The sequence below is a fragment of the Carassius gibelio genome, chromosome B11 (genome assembly GCF_023724105.1).
Source record: "Carassius gibelio isolate Cgi1373 ecotype wild population from Czech Republic chromosome B11, carGib1.2-hapl.c, whole genome shotgun sequence".
NCBI lineage: Eukaryota > Metazoa > Chordata > Actinopteri > Cypriniformes > Cyprinidae > Carassius > Carassius gibelio.
In genome coordinates this window covers 23,093,877-23,109,533 of record NC_068406.1, presented here as the reverse complement: position 1 = coordinate 23,109,533, position 15,657 = coordinate 23,093,877, and the positions used below count along the sequence as shown (strand labels likewise).

The window sequence follows — 15,657 nt, the reverse complement described above, 5'->3', positions numbered from 1 at the left end:
ATAAAATACTAATAAATCATATGTAAATTTAAAATTATATACTTATCATTTATATTCATTTACTTATTTGATTATTAACTATTTATTCACTTTCAGCTACTTGATTTTAAGCTATTCAGTTTTGTTTTTATTTGTTTAATTGTGTATTCACATTTATTTATTGTAATTTATTTTTTGTCTATGTTTTCATCATTCATTTAATGCAATTTATAATTTTGTTTATTTCTTTTTTACTGATTTGCAGGCAAGCCTAACCCTTATGTTTATTTTCTTAATTTTTATTATTCATGTATTTAATAATTTATTTTACTTATCGGTTTTAATTTATTTGTGATTTTAATTTCTCATTTGTTTATTTATTTCAGGTTATTATTATTATTAATCATCAATCTTTATTCAATCTCCTTTCTGTCCCCCAACAGACAGTAAAGCAATTGTGGATGGGAACCTGAAGTTGATCCTGGGTCTGGTCTGGACCCTCATCCTCCATTACTCCATCTCTATGCCCGTCTGGGAGGATGAAGACGATGATGAAGCCAAGAAACAGACGCCCAAGCAGAGGCTGCTGGGCTGGATCCAGAACAAAGTGGCTGACCTCCCGATCACTAACTTCAGTCAGGACTGGAGGAACGGCCGAGCGCTGGGAGCTCTGGTGGACAGCTGCGCTCCAGGTGAACACAACCTGTTTTGCTGTTTATTGCACAGCTGTGTGTGTTTGTATAGATACAGTGGATCGACTGTAAAACACCGCTGTGAATGAGTCCAGAACTGTGTGTGCAAAGCACTTCCGTCCTGGTACAACAGTAATTTTTCCTAATATTTGCAATTCAGTTGCTGAGAAGAAACGTTTTAGTGCGTGTTTTCGCATTTAATGATCATTAGACAATTCTAGAAAAACTTTTGTCATGCTTAGCACTTTATTAATAATACATTGCATCATGGACTGAAAACTAATAATAGTTTTTTAGTCTTATAGTCTATGCTGTTTTCAGTTAATGAGCGAACAAGTTTTTTTTTAATTTGTTTAGGTTTATTTAAAAAATAAATACATTTAAATATATAATATTTGTATTTGTTTATTATTCTGTACTTAAAAGCTTTTCTTGTTTATTTTTTATAGCTTCTGTTTATACATTTATTAATGCATTTATATATTAATAATAGTATTAATCTTATTATTCGTACCTTTTTATAATGTTAATTTATAATTTTTGATGAATTAATAATTTTAAATTTAGATATCTAGAATTTATTAATTTCAGTACTTAATTGTTTGGTGTTTTTTTATTTTATTTATAATTTATTAATGTATTTATGTGCTAAGTGTATTCAAGTTTTTATAAATTTAATAATATTAATTTAATATTGATATATTATTTTTAATTTATTAATTTTGGTACTTAATTGTTTGCTTATTTAAAATTTATTTATTTATTATTATTATTGTTGTTATTATTATTAGTAGTAGCTTATAGCTTTCATTTAAACTTTGCTTGTACATCAGAATTCACATCCAGTAATTGCAATAATCTGAAGTTTTAACTTTTTTTTTAAACAATGTCTGGGCTTTCAGATTGTTAATTTTATAATGAAATTTAAGCAATAATTGTTTGACGCTCTATAATGTGATGTGACTGATTGCTGTAGTGCCTCAGTTCAAGCGACAACGCAAAGCGCAGCAATTATTAAATATGTATTATTTTTAATATCTAGGTTCTTTTATATACAATTCAGTTTGAGTATTGATTAATAACAAATAAATTGGAAACATTTACCTACCTGTTTATCTGTCGTGTTTTTCAGGCCTTTGTCCGGACTGGGAGATCTGGGACGGGGAGAAGCCGGTGGAAAATGCCACGGAGGCCATGCAGCTCGCTGATGATTGGCTGGGAATCCCACAGGTGAGCTGGTGACCTTTGACCCCTAGTGAGTCAGGATGAGATTTCAGGAGCACAGAGGCGCCACAAATCTGTTAAGAGATATGTGTTTGACTGGTCCACATGTTCCTTGCCCTTCATTCGTGCGATCAGATCAATATGAAGCTCAGATAAGAATAAGAGACACACACACCCATCAGTATCAGCCCCAGAGTTAATATGATACTCAACACACCTCAATCATACCTCAGCAAACACTCTTCTCCAGCCTCTGCGTCTCCTCTTGTGTTTGACTTTTGTGACCTCAGTGCATTAGGTTTAGATTTACTGTAATATTCTGGCTTTATGTGAACACTAAAATACTATCAGCTGCATTTCTGAATATATTCTTCCTTTTGAATTAATTGTGCAATTTATGAAATTGCATAAATGTCAGGATACTAATGTTTGAAACACTGTTGTTATACATAAATAAAATTATCAAACTTTGAAATAAAATAAATGGTAATTAAAATAAAAATGTAATTTAAAATAGAAAAATATGGAAAATTTATTCCAGCTAGTTGAATAAAACTAAAACCAAAACAATTCAGTTGCTGGAAATAAAATAAATGTTATGAGATGCATATTTATTTTTGCCAAGACACCATTTCTGATTTTTAGTTTGCCTTTAAATAGTCAGATGGCTAAAACTTAAACAATTAAAATAAAAATAAGAAATAATTTTTAATTTTAGTATTAATTAATATAAATCATTAGCTTGTTTAAATAACGAAATTGAATTATGCAATGAATAAAATTTGTAAACCCAAAATAATGAAACATTTAGTAATGTTTAACCTTTTTAAATTAATAAAAATAATTATATCTAAATATACAATTGATAAATGTAAATAAAATTAATAAATAGAAATTAATGAAAAATGCATTAAAATAGTTTGAAATGCATGCATTATAAAAAAAACAATTGTAATTATTTAAACTTTGGAATAAAAGGGAAGAAAATATAGAAATAAATCCTAATTAAAAATAACAACTATAATAGTGCATCAATGAAACTAAAATAAGATTTGATTTGAATAAAAGGGTAGTCCAGCCTGAGACTTCACCCAAATGTTTTCTGCACATTAAAGCAGGTGAACATTCCTTATGTTGAGTGTGTGTTCGCAGGTGATCGCTCCAGAGGAGATCATTGACCCCAGTGTGGACGAGCAGTCGGTCATGACGTATCTGTCTCAGTTCCCCAAAGCCAAACTGAAGCCCGGAGCTCCTCTCAAACCCAAACTCAACCCGAAGAAGGCGCGCGCGTACGGCCCAGGTGAGCCCGCTTCACCCCCTTCACCATCTCTCGTGTTGTTGTTTACATAGAAACGCCCAACGTTATCTTCAAACGGTGAGATCCGCCTGAGCGACCACACACACACACACACAGATTGCTATCATACCAGAGTTTCAGGATATTGTCGTTTTTCATGAACCCCGTCACATATTTGTTAATGCGGCGTGATGGCAATAAGATAATGTTAGCTGATGTCTCATACTATTTTAATTACATTTTTTTTTTTTTTTCTTGAGGTTGTTGTTTTTTTTTTTTTTTTGAGTGTCTACTGCTCCACCAGGTCTGTATTTATTGGATCAAAATGGAGGGAAAACAGTACAATTGTTACAATTTAAAAGAATGTTTTTTCCTGTTGTAGTATACTTTGAAATGTAATTTATTCCAGTGATCAAAGCCGAATTTTCAGCATCATTACTCCAGTCACGTGATCCTTCAGAAATCACTTTAATATGACAATTTGCTGCTCAGAAATTATTGATTATTATTAAACAGTTTTTGCTGATTAATGTTTTTGTGAAGATCAGGTTTATTTGTATAGAAAGGTCAAAAGAACAGAAAATTGAAAACTTTTGTAACATGTACTGTCAATTTTGATACATTTTATGTGTCCTAAAGAAGTATCACTATTTTTTTTTATTCTGCCTTTTTTATTCTCTATCACAGTTTTCACAAAAATATGAAGCAGCACAACTGTTTTCAACATTTATAATAATCAGAAATGTTTCGCAGCAAATCGGGATATTCTGAAGAATCATGAGACACTGAATTTGCTGAAAATACAGCATTTATCATGAAAAATAAATTACATTTTTAAATATATTGCAACAACAAAAAGTTATTTTAAATTGTAATAATATTTCACAATTTTACAGTATTTTTAATCTAATTTAACAACACTTTCAAATAGTTTTTTTGTCTGGTAGTGTAAGTACTGTGTGAACACTGTTATGCTCCGGACTGATGGATGGAATGGAAATGTGCTCCGTACCTGCTGTAAATTTGACTAAAGCTGTAAAACCGGTGGCTAATGAGTTTAAGAGTTATGATTCTCACACCAGACGTGACCTCGACACATTTTCTGTGAGCAGATTTATTCAAATAAACTACAAGCTTTCGGTTGCGGCGTCGTCAGTCTTGAGAAATCCTCACCTCTGCCATAAAATTTACGACAAATACTGAAAGTGTCACATTAGTGTTATTTTTCCATTAAGTGGTTATGTCCTGTCTGAAAGCACTACAAATAAAACCACGACACAGTCACCCTTGTTTCCTAAATCACACAGCACTGGAGTTTTCAGTGTTTGGAAATAACCTGTTTTATGAGTTCAGAGAGATCGTGTGTTTGCGGTTTTGTGTGGTTTGCCTCAAACTATAAACTAAAAGGAGTATTTTTAGATCATAACGTTTGTAGGTTTTATCCACCACTGTGGTTTTTATCCAGCATCTGACGAGATCTACGGTTTGTGTTTCTTTGCATGCATAAATTATGCAACGTTTACTGTGCACGAGTAGAGGATTCATGAATCAAATTCACATCATAAATTCATGTGCACTTTTTGTTGTTTTGTTGTTTCAGGCCTGAAAGACTATAAACGGGGAAAGATTTGAATTTAAATGCAAACTAAATGTGAAACGTATTTAAAGTATTTATTACAATTTAAATACATTTATTAAAAATATTAATTTATTTAGAATTAATTTGCAATCAACCAATGAGGAAGCTTGTATAAATCAGATAATATAATATCCACCAATCATGATGCACACAGTAATTAAATACAATTTCCAAATCTGTGAATAAATAAAATGAAAATGCATTTATATTGATCAAAAACATTTATAGACCTTTATGTAAATATGCATGTACACATCGATTACATTGCTTATAATTATAAATTTTAATGGCTTAAAATGATTTATAAAAAATATTTTTAATGAAGGTTCTGTATGTTTTAAAGGTCATTAATGCAGCATTTAAAGGCGTCCAAATTGATTTATTGCTTAGATTCTGTTGTTGTTGTTGTTGTTTTTTTCGTGCATTTATGAATGGGTTTTATATACTGTATTCTTATGCAATCAATAGCAGACATCTAAACATACAGCAGTGCAGTAAATCTTAATTTCACAGTGAGTGTTTTGTGAGTCTTCTGGAGATGTTAATGGCACAGTGTGAAGGAAAGGCTATCTTAGGACTGTTGAAGCATGTCATTTTTGTTCGGTTCCATTAAAAGTTGTGATTGGAACAGAAACGACTTCTCATTAGCTGAAATAAACATGTTTCATGATACACATATTTTCCAGAGTAAAGATCTGAATGATTTTCTTGTTCTCCAGGCATCGAGCCGACCGGGAACCGTGTGATGCGTCCGGCCGTGTTCACGGTGGACACCTTCAGCGCGGGTCAAGGCCAGGTCATGGTGTATGTTGAAGACCCAGAGGGGCGCAGAGAGGAGGTCAAACCTGTGCTCAACGAAGGCAAAAAGACCTTCAGCGTGACCTACATCCCTCAGGTCATCGGACCGCACAAGGTCAGTCTGCAGCAGTGCTCGACTCAAAGACAACATGCAAACGCCTCATGCTTTTCCAGGTCTTTGGGATTTACATTTTATTATTCATAAAAAAAAATTTCACGAAAAAACAATGTTCGCGAAGAAATTAATATTCTTTTTCAGAAAGAAGACATTAAGTTTCAAATGTGACAGTAAAGTCATTTATAAAGTAACAGAACATTTCAGTTTCATAGAAAAGCTGACCTTTCTATTTATCAAACAAACCTTTCCATAATTCATCATTGTATTAAAGCATTAATGTGAAGTATTGTTTAAAATTGTAATGTTAAAAATGTTATATATATATATATAACACACACACACACACGCACACGTGTATACATGAGTTTTAAGCATTTATGAAAATAAAGAGGTTGATTAACAGTAATTTTATATATATATACACTACAGAATACATATTTTTATGCATTAAATATAAAAAATATATATTTTGTTACAAATATAAGTATTTAAAATGTAAAATAAACTTAAATTGGCATATTTAATATTTAAATAAAAATGTGATTTTTTTTTTTAATAAGATATTATAAAGATACTTTTATAAGATAATATAATTTGTACTTATTATATACATGTATATATTATAAATGGATAACAATCCAATATTTGTATTCGAAATAGAAGAATGAATTGTGGAAATGTATTTATTTCTTTAAAATTGCATTTATTCATGTGACATTTCCAAGTCTTAAAATCTCACTTTTAAATATGTCCACTGCCAAAGACATCAGGAAGCGTTTTGGATGCATTGAAAGTTTTATTGTTATTTTAAATAATTAACGTCTTTTTCAGGCCTCCCTAGTTGTTATTATAGTCCTATAGGTGTGTGTTTATTTTTCCACAATCAAGTTTATTAAGCATAAACACAGAAGCACACAGAACAGCTCTGTTTCCATGCATTATTCTGTGAAATAAAGGCTCCTGGTGTTTTTATGATCACTCCACAGGTCACTGTGCTGTTCGCTGGACAGCAGATCCCAAAGAGCCCGTTTGAGGTGGATGTGGACAAAGCCCTGGGAGACGCCACTAAAGTCACGGCTAAAGGACCCGGACTGGAGCCGCTGGGCAACATCGCCAACAAACCCACCTTCTTCGACATCTACACCGCAGGTCTGAGCGTGCAAACTTGAATATGAGCTCACGTTCTTGATGAAAGCAAGCTTGAAGCCTCTGTGCTCTGTGTTAATCAGGTGCAGGAGTAGGGGATCTGACGGCCGTCATCAAAGACCCTCTGGGTAATAAAAACACTGTGGAGGCCATCATGGAAGACAAGGGCGAAAGCGTCTTCCGCTGCACCTACAAACCCATGCAGGCCGGCCCTCACACCATCAACATCACATTCGGAGGCATCGCCATCCCTAAGAGCCCCTTCACTGTCAACATCAGCCCAGGTACTACATGCAGTTACATGCATACATTACCCAGCATCCTCTTTCTGTGCTGAAAGTTGCTTCAATGTGCTGTCGGTGAAAGGAAATGGAATGGTTTATTAGTGCTTGGGTAAACAAGGCACTGTGCTCATAACTGTGAAGTGAATTAGCGATGTGTTATAGGGTCTCAGACGTGTGCATTGCCTCATGTGCTTGTAATTGCATGTAGTTATGAGATTCTGCAGGGCTTTTACACACGCTATAAAATGCATGTAAATGTAGCCGCAGTTCACCAGCGCGCTCGTTTGTGGCGTGTGTAATGCTGCCAGCTTTGTTAAATATGACCTGTCGCTCCATTATGGTCAGGCTTCATTTCCAGCCCTTTGTTTTCATTTGATTGCTTTTAAGACTCACTCACTCACTCACTCACTCACTCACTCACTCACTCACTCTCTCTCTCTCTCTCTCTCTCTCTCTCTCTCTCTCTCTCTCTATCACACTCTCTCTCTCTCTCTCTCTCTCTCTCTCTCTCTCTCTCTCTCTCTCTCACACACTCTCTCTCTCTCTCACACGTAAATGAGCAAATGATTACAAATATAAAGATTTGTAGTGATTACATTTGCACATTTATGTAATATGCAAATAAATATTTTATGTTTATACTGCATGTACTATACTTGTGTTATACATTTATATAAGGTGTATAATTTTTACATATTTTATTAGATACAAATAATAGTAAAATTACATTTATTTGAATATTTTATGTATTAAACACATTTTATTAATTAAACACTTTATGGTATATTTGCCAGATTTATTCTCATATTAAATACATTTGTATTATATAATATTTCTATTTTTAGGTTTTATGTCTTGTTAGATGGCTCTTTGCAATCAGTGCTTGTGAATTCGACAGACAAGCTCACATTAAAATATATGGGGTAAATAAATGCACATTTTTTTGCATTACTTTTTGTTTTTGATGTGTAAGGTAACAAAATTAATTTTCAGTTTGTCTTTTTCTAGTATCATTTAAGATAATTTTGATTTATTTTTTATTAAATTTTTTATATTTTTAAGTTTTAGTAATTTTGTTTTTATTGTTTGTTTTTGTTTTTTAACATGTCTAGATATAGTTTTATTAATTTATGGTCATCTGTTTTATTAGTGCATCAAGTCACAATAAACGAAAATGAACATTAGTATTTATTTATTTCCGTGCAGGTTTATTTTATTTAGAGCATCAAAAGTAAAACTGCTGTAGTTTTTGTCGTGGACTAGGAATTCTGTGCGTCACTGAACGTTTTAAACCTTGTAAAACATTAAATACCTTTTCTCCGAAACGGCTTTTCCAAACGTGCATGATTCAGTTTAACAGAAGTTGACTTTAATTGAGTTTCCCGTGTAGTTAAACGTTATCACGCTGCTGATTTCACAGATTTGTTTTTACAATTTGTTGAATTTTACTGTTCAAAACCGAAAAACTGTTCAAAAAAATGCTTGTTTTTTAACGGCCGGGAGCTTTATTATTCCCCTGGGATTGTGGTGGGCAGGTCTGGATGAGCGTGAGCTCGGGAAATCATCCACATGTCCCGTAAACCCAAACCAGACCCACAGGAGAATAGCAGGAAGATAGTTTGACTTTTACAGCACAAGATGTAATTTCAGGACATTTCACAAGCGAATTAAAGAGCTTTATACATCCGTTATGAGCTTTAAAAATAACACCGAGTTGGAATGGGGCTCCTGATATTCCCCAATTTTAAAAACTCCGCTACGAATAGAAATGGGAGAGGCTGGGAATAGAATTAAGTTGATTTAAAGTGCATTGAAGGAGATGCATGTATGAAACGGAGCCGTTCCTCCGAAGGTTTGTTCTCCTCCCAGGGTGTATTTTTAGAGTTGGGGGTTGATGTGAGTCAGACGGGACGCTGGTGAATGAAGCTCTGTCTCGGTGGCACTCGTCTGCCCCGTCCCGTCCCGTCCCGCCCCGGCTCCCACATCTGAACCTAATGAGAGAGAGAGCAGACCTCATCCAGTCTCTCTGTCAGAGATGCTGTTACTCTGAATGTGGGTTTTGGGTCGGCTCTCTGTGGGCTCTGGAAACATTACAGGACTCCCTACTGTATAATGGAAGGGTAATGCTCGGGTGTTTAATTGTACGTCTGCTCTTACGCCGAGGGATTTTTAATTTAATTCACAGGCTGCGCAGACGCTTGAGGGAGGAGTTTTGGATGATTGAAGCTCATTATACAGTGATGTATTTAGAATTCATGATTCTGATTGGCTGACAGATGACGGATGTTCTTTAACTGCATTCTTCAATTGTCTGTGCTAATAGATGTTAATTTTTTATTTTTAATTGTCTAGAAGCTTAATGTATAGTAAAGCAAGGTTTCAATTTCTAAAATTAAAATGTATTTATGTGCATGTATATAAAAAACTGTGTATATAATATTATATATGCAAATAAATATTTATTATGCAAGTATAAAGAGTGAAGTAACTAGTTACATGTAACTAAAATTACAATATAAATGTAATTTGTAATTAGGAAAAAGGAACAAAATTTATAATAAATTTAGTTACTTTAGAAAATGTGTATTATAATTATTTTTTTTTTTTTATTTTTTTTTTTTTTATTTTTTTTAAGATTAATTTTTTTTTTCAAAGCCATTGTTGGATGCCAGTGCTTCCTGTCATAACTATGCAAAGATTTGATTTCAAAAACTGTATCATGGTTATGGTTTTAAATCTGTAATTGACCGCACGATTATCTCAAAGTAAAAGAGGTGCTAAAGTCTGATTGTGTAGTGGCTGTGCTTTAAAATTCAATTATTATAATCTTATTACAAGGGATAAAAGTTTTGGAAAGTGCTAGTAATCAGTGTTGAGTTCTGTAAGGTTAACCCTCCCTGCTTTACATGATTGAAAACATTAGAAATGTAGAAAAGTTACATTACTTTAATAAAGTAATTGAAATAGTTGCACTACTTATTACGTTTGCTGTATTATATGCACTATTTTAAATTCACTTAATATGCAAATACGTATTTTTTATGTGCTATATGCTATCCTAATATGTATTTGTATTTAAATATATACTGTAATATATTAATTGCAAATATAAATATTAAAAGGAAAAAATAAGATTTGCATATTTAATGCTTATCATTTTTCTTTTTTATATTATATGTACTATTCTGCATTCATATTGCATACAGTTTTATTATAAATATATGACAATATAATATTTTTACTATCAATATATTAGTTTAGTAAAATATTTATGTGCATATTTTGTTTCTTCTCTTCTTTTATGGTCCATGTACTGCATTCTCATATACATTTGCATACTTTTACAGTATATAAAAGCCTAATTTGTAATTAAAATATAAAATCAATAGTAAAGTGAAAGTAATAATTTTTTAAATATGAAGATAATTGTATTCCTTTTTTTAGTATATTTACAATATTCTATACTGATTATAAATATCTCAAATATATTATTTTATTAAAAATTGAATAAAAAATATTTAATGTATAGAAACATATAGTAAAATTAAATGTTATTTGCATATTTATTTAGTGAAAATATTTTATAATCTCATTTATAGATTTTAAATGTTTTTGCACATTTAATAAAATGTTTATCGGAGTGTCTCACTTTTAATGCACACCGGCAAAATTTGTATGTACTGTACTGGTTTAGTAAGTTTTATTTATTTTTTTATTCATTTTTTACATTTTCATCATATGTAAAAATTATTTTAGTTTCTTTTCTTTTTTATTTATTTGTACTTTAACTTGTATTTTGCATGACTCGATTTTTCCCCAAGAAGATGGGCCTCGGACATTAAAACATGTTCAGCTAGTGCTTGCACCAGTGATTGTCATTAGCCGTCATTAATCAGCATCTTGTGTTTCAGCGTCTGTTCCCGGAGCGTGTCGAGCCAGCGGTCGAGGTCTGCAGCCCAGAGGGGTGAGAGCACATCAGCTGGCTGATTTTAAGGTGGACACCCGTAACGCCGGCAGTGGAGATCTGAAGGTCACTGTTAAAGGACCCAGTGAGTGAACAGATACACATCAGTCTCCATCATCAGCTCTCTATCTCTATATCTCTGTGGAGTCGGACTGTCATGAGTTTCCTGTCTTGCAGAAGGTCTCGAGGAGCCTGTGAAACAGAAGGATGCTTCAGAGGGGGTTTACTCGTATGAATACTGTCCACAAACACCTGGCAAATACACCGTCAGCATCACCTGGGCCGGACAGCACATTCCCAAGAGGTACCGGTCACCCCTTTCATTAAAACTGGCGCAGCTTTCATCTTCACACATCACTTCATTGTGCTCGGAGTGAAACCTGTTGTTGTGGTGCTACCAGTCATAACTTACTGTTGAAACATTATTATTTGTTTGTTTGTTTATTTTGTTTTAGGTAAATCTGCATAGATTGAGGTTCAAGTTCAATATAAATAATAATAATTATTGTATTATTTTTTATATATATATATATATATATATATATATATATATATATATATATATATATATATATATATATATATATATATATATATATATATATATATATATATATATATATATATATATATATATATATATTTTAACGCATTTCACGCATGCGCAGTGTGACAAATTATTTAGGTCAGGAAAGTCTCGTTGATCTCTGAATTCTCAAGATAGTAAAAAACAGCGGCGAGCGCCGCGACGAAAACACCGAAGAAGCTTAAGGTTTTACCCCAGTTACTCTCAAATACATTCATGCCAAGCTTGAGAAACAGAGAAGACTTTGGTAGTTTATACGCTGGAGCTTCTTCCTGTTATAGCGTCCTGTGTTTCACACAGCGCCTACATGCAATGCAGCGAGAATTACAGCTGTTTGGAAAAGCATATGCATTTTTACTTGGTTTTACTGGCACTTGAAGCCTTCAGAACGTGAAAATATCGATCCTAAAGTATTGTGGCAGAGCAAATGAACACCTCCCAAAAACAAGAGTGCCCAGAGTGCAGAGGGCACATGTTTGTGTTTCTGAGTTCATTCTTTCGAGTTTCTCTATGCATAATTTCATAGATATGTGGCTATATTTAACCACTGGTTCACCTAAAACTCTTACACTATCTGTAGTTAAATGGCATGGTTTGATATAGTGCTCAGGTAAATTTGATCTAAGTAAATGTTAAACTTTTGAAATTCAGAAAAAAAGAACCACATATTAATGAATCAATACATGAAAATTATGTATCTGTGTCCTGTTATTTATCTTTTGGTATGCATTTCAGAAAAAAAAAATGGTTAGGATTCAGGTTTAATTGCAAATAGTGATTAATCCTGATTAATCCACTGAAAATTCTGATTAATTTGATTAAAAATTTTAATCATTTGACAGCCCTAATATATATACATATTTATGTCACTAATAACTGGTTGCATATAAAAAAAATTATGAAATTAAAAATGTCAGTAGGTACTACAGTCATTATTTAAATATTTAATAGAACTATATAATTCTTTTTACTCTGAAAGGCTTCTCGTTATTGTAATTTTTAATTTAAAACTATTTTTTTTATTAATAAATCTGCATAGGCTGAATTAATAAATCAAATATATTAACAATATTTTATGGAAATAATATCACATTTTCTTCACAGTTAAATGCATACAGGGTTGTAAAATAGGCTTGGTTTATATAATTGAATATATATATTTTTAAGTGATTTGTTGTAGTGCTACCAGTGCTGGTGTGAATGTGGAAACAGAGCGACTCCAGATGTGCTGAGTGTTATTCACATCTGCCAACCGGATAAATCTGATCATGAGTGTTTGGGTCTGAAGGCACAGGAGTATATAAACACACGAGGTTGGGGTGAACGTGTGTGTTTGGTCTGAATCAGAACAGACTGTGTTATAGATGATCTGGATTCAAATCAAGACCCGATTTATTGTTCAGATTGTCATTAAGGATCATCAGGGAATTGTTTGTTCGTGTGAAAGGGTTTAATGTTCAGTGTAAGGTAAGACTGTGTGACAGAGTTTAAACTACATGACCGTCCATGTGTCCAATATTTAATTCACTGGATTACGGAGGATATTATATTTATAGCGTGTTGTTATTGTTAACTATTAAAATCTTTTTATTAATAGGAATAATGCTGAACTAAAATAAGTATATAAAAGTAAATAATAGATGGAAAGCAAACTTAAAACAAGAAATAAAAAGTAAAACTAAATATAAATATAAAAAAAAAAATGTATGAGATATTAAAGGGAATTAATGAAAAACTTTAACTAAAATAAAATATGATTGGGTTGAGGAACAAAATTACTAAAACTGAAATAATTATAAATTAGAAATATTAAACTGAATAAAATGTGTAAACATTTACTAAAAGGAATAAATAGAATTAAATTACATTTATATTAAATTTAAATAAATAGAAAGTTTAATAAACTAACAAAGTATGTATGCATTATGAAAATAATAGTGCTAAAATTACTAAAACTATAATATATTAAAATAGAATAAATATAATAGAAACACAAAAACGATTAAAATAAAGTATTAGATGAAAAATAAACTTAAAATTAAAAGAATAATTTGCAGTACTAAAAATACTAAAACGTTAATTTTTAATGAATGTAAATTAAATTTAAAAACGTATTTAATACTAATAAAATTAAAAATATCTAAGTATTAGATGAAAATCAAGTTTAAGTTAAGATTGGAGTAGTAAAATTGAAAAACTGAAATAAGTATAAATGAAAGCTAAATAGAAATGTAAAAAAAAAAAAAAAAAGTATTAGATGAAAAGACTTGAGTCGGAGTACCAAAATTAATTAAACTGAAATAAAGCTAAATCAAAATAGTAATTAATACTATAACAGTCTAGTATATAAACCTGAAATAACACTGGTGCATGACACATAAAACATACCTGGTTTGAATTTCCAGTAAAAACAAATCTACGCTGATCTATCACAGCATGAAGGATTTTATTATTGTAATTGTAGATGAGGTTTTGCTCCTGATATGTAGGTCGTGTGCACTGCCAAGCAGACTCATTAGTGTGCGACTGGAGGAAAGCAGCATGACGACATGCGCTTCTGCAGAAACATGCTGCTTTGTGTTAGAAATGCCAGAAACGCCTTTTTTTAGGTGTTTTTCGCATTTGGTGGAGGTTTTATAAGATGTCGTGGTGTGTGGCCTTTCTGGTGATCACATGCATGGCGGATCGGCCAATCAGATCGCTGGACTGCTGGAGCCGTAATGGCTGAGTGAAGGAGACGGACTGCATTGAAGACAATCGGCCTGCTGTTCACCTGGACGTCAGCCTCACACACACACACACACACAGAGCCGTGACCTCTATTAAAGTGAAATATTCTCCTCGCTGTGTTTCTTCTGTTAACACAAACTCTCTCTGATGGGAGGTTTCCGCTGACGTAGGGTCCGGTGTGTGTTTGTGTTGGACATGGGACTCTCTCACTAACTAGAGACATGACATCAGCGCTGTTTGAGCCGCTGAAGCCGTCCGGTTAACACACGTTCGGTGTTTAGCTGTGCACTTAAATATTAAAATGTCATTATTTGTCAAATAATCTATGCTGACCTTCATAGGAATTTATCTGGTCTTATTTCACCTCAAATTAAGAAGAGAACATGAAAAACACACTTTGCATAAAGATTTTCGGTAACCACATTATTTGCATGACAATTAAACATACTTTACCCAAAAAATATTATTATTATGCATTATGAATTTTTTATCATTTATTAATTTTATTATTGATAAATTTTCTTACGGTTTATATTATTTAATTTCAACATTTTTATATTTTTTTGTTAATCTGTATAGATTAAATTGGGTACTACACATTGCCGCAATTTAAATTAATAATAGCATTTTTTTTTTCAATCTTTTTTCATTCCTGTAATTGATTTCATTTAATTGTTTAATATAAAAAAAAAATATTTTTTTTTAAATTGGCATAGACTGCATTGCCACATTTTAAATGATTAAAAATTGTATTTCATTAATTATGGAAAAAATATACTCAAGTTTATAGAAATAAATTCATAGAATTTAGCATTTAATTTATTTTTTATTATTATTTTTAATTCTTTATCTAATTGTAATTTTTTTTTTTTTTTTTTTTTTACATTTTTGTTAATGCTATTTTGTAATTGGTATTTGTACATATCATTTTGTATTATTTAAAACCATACAGATTGCACTTCAATTTAAATAATAAAAAAAGAAAAGTTATTTAATAAAAAAAAAAAATATATATATATATATATATATATATATATATATATATATATATATATATATATATATATGTATGTGTGTGTGTGTGTGTATATATGTGTGTGTGTGTGTATATATATATATATATATATATATATATATATATATATATATTTATATATTTATTTTTTTTATCACTTTTTATTCACAAATAGTGGTCCTCAA

The 15,657-nt window shown here is 31.6% G+C and overlaps 1 protein-coding gene across 2 annotated transcripts in view; it reads left to right on the top strand.

The window, feature by feature from the left end:
• LOC127968316 (filamin-B) overlaps window positions 1–15,657 on the top strand; it is an 82,664-nt gene that overhangs the window by 29,826 nt on the left and 37,181 nt on the right. For both annotated transcript variants that reach the window (XM_052569437.1, XM_052569438.1), the window contains exons 2-9: window positions 423–671; window positions 1,804–1,901; window positions 3,048–3,195; window positions 5,551–5,744; window positions 6,734–6,896; window positions 6,977–7,177; window positions 11,089–11,226; window positions 11,319–11,445. In XM_052569437.1, coding sequence (XP_052425397.1) covers window positions 423–671; window positions 1,804–1,901; window positions 3,048–3,195; window positions 5,551–5,744; window positions 6,734–6,896; window positions 6,977–7,177; window positions 11,089–11,226; window positions 11,319–11,445 — 1,318 coding nt within the window. The remainder of the gene's footprint in view (window positions 1–422; window positions 672–1,803; window positions 1,902–3,047; window positions 3,196–5,550; window positions 5,745–6,733; window positions 6,897–6,976; window positions 7,178–11,088; window positions 11,227–11,318; window positions 11,446–15,657) is intronic.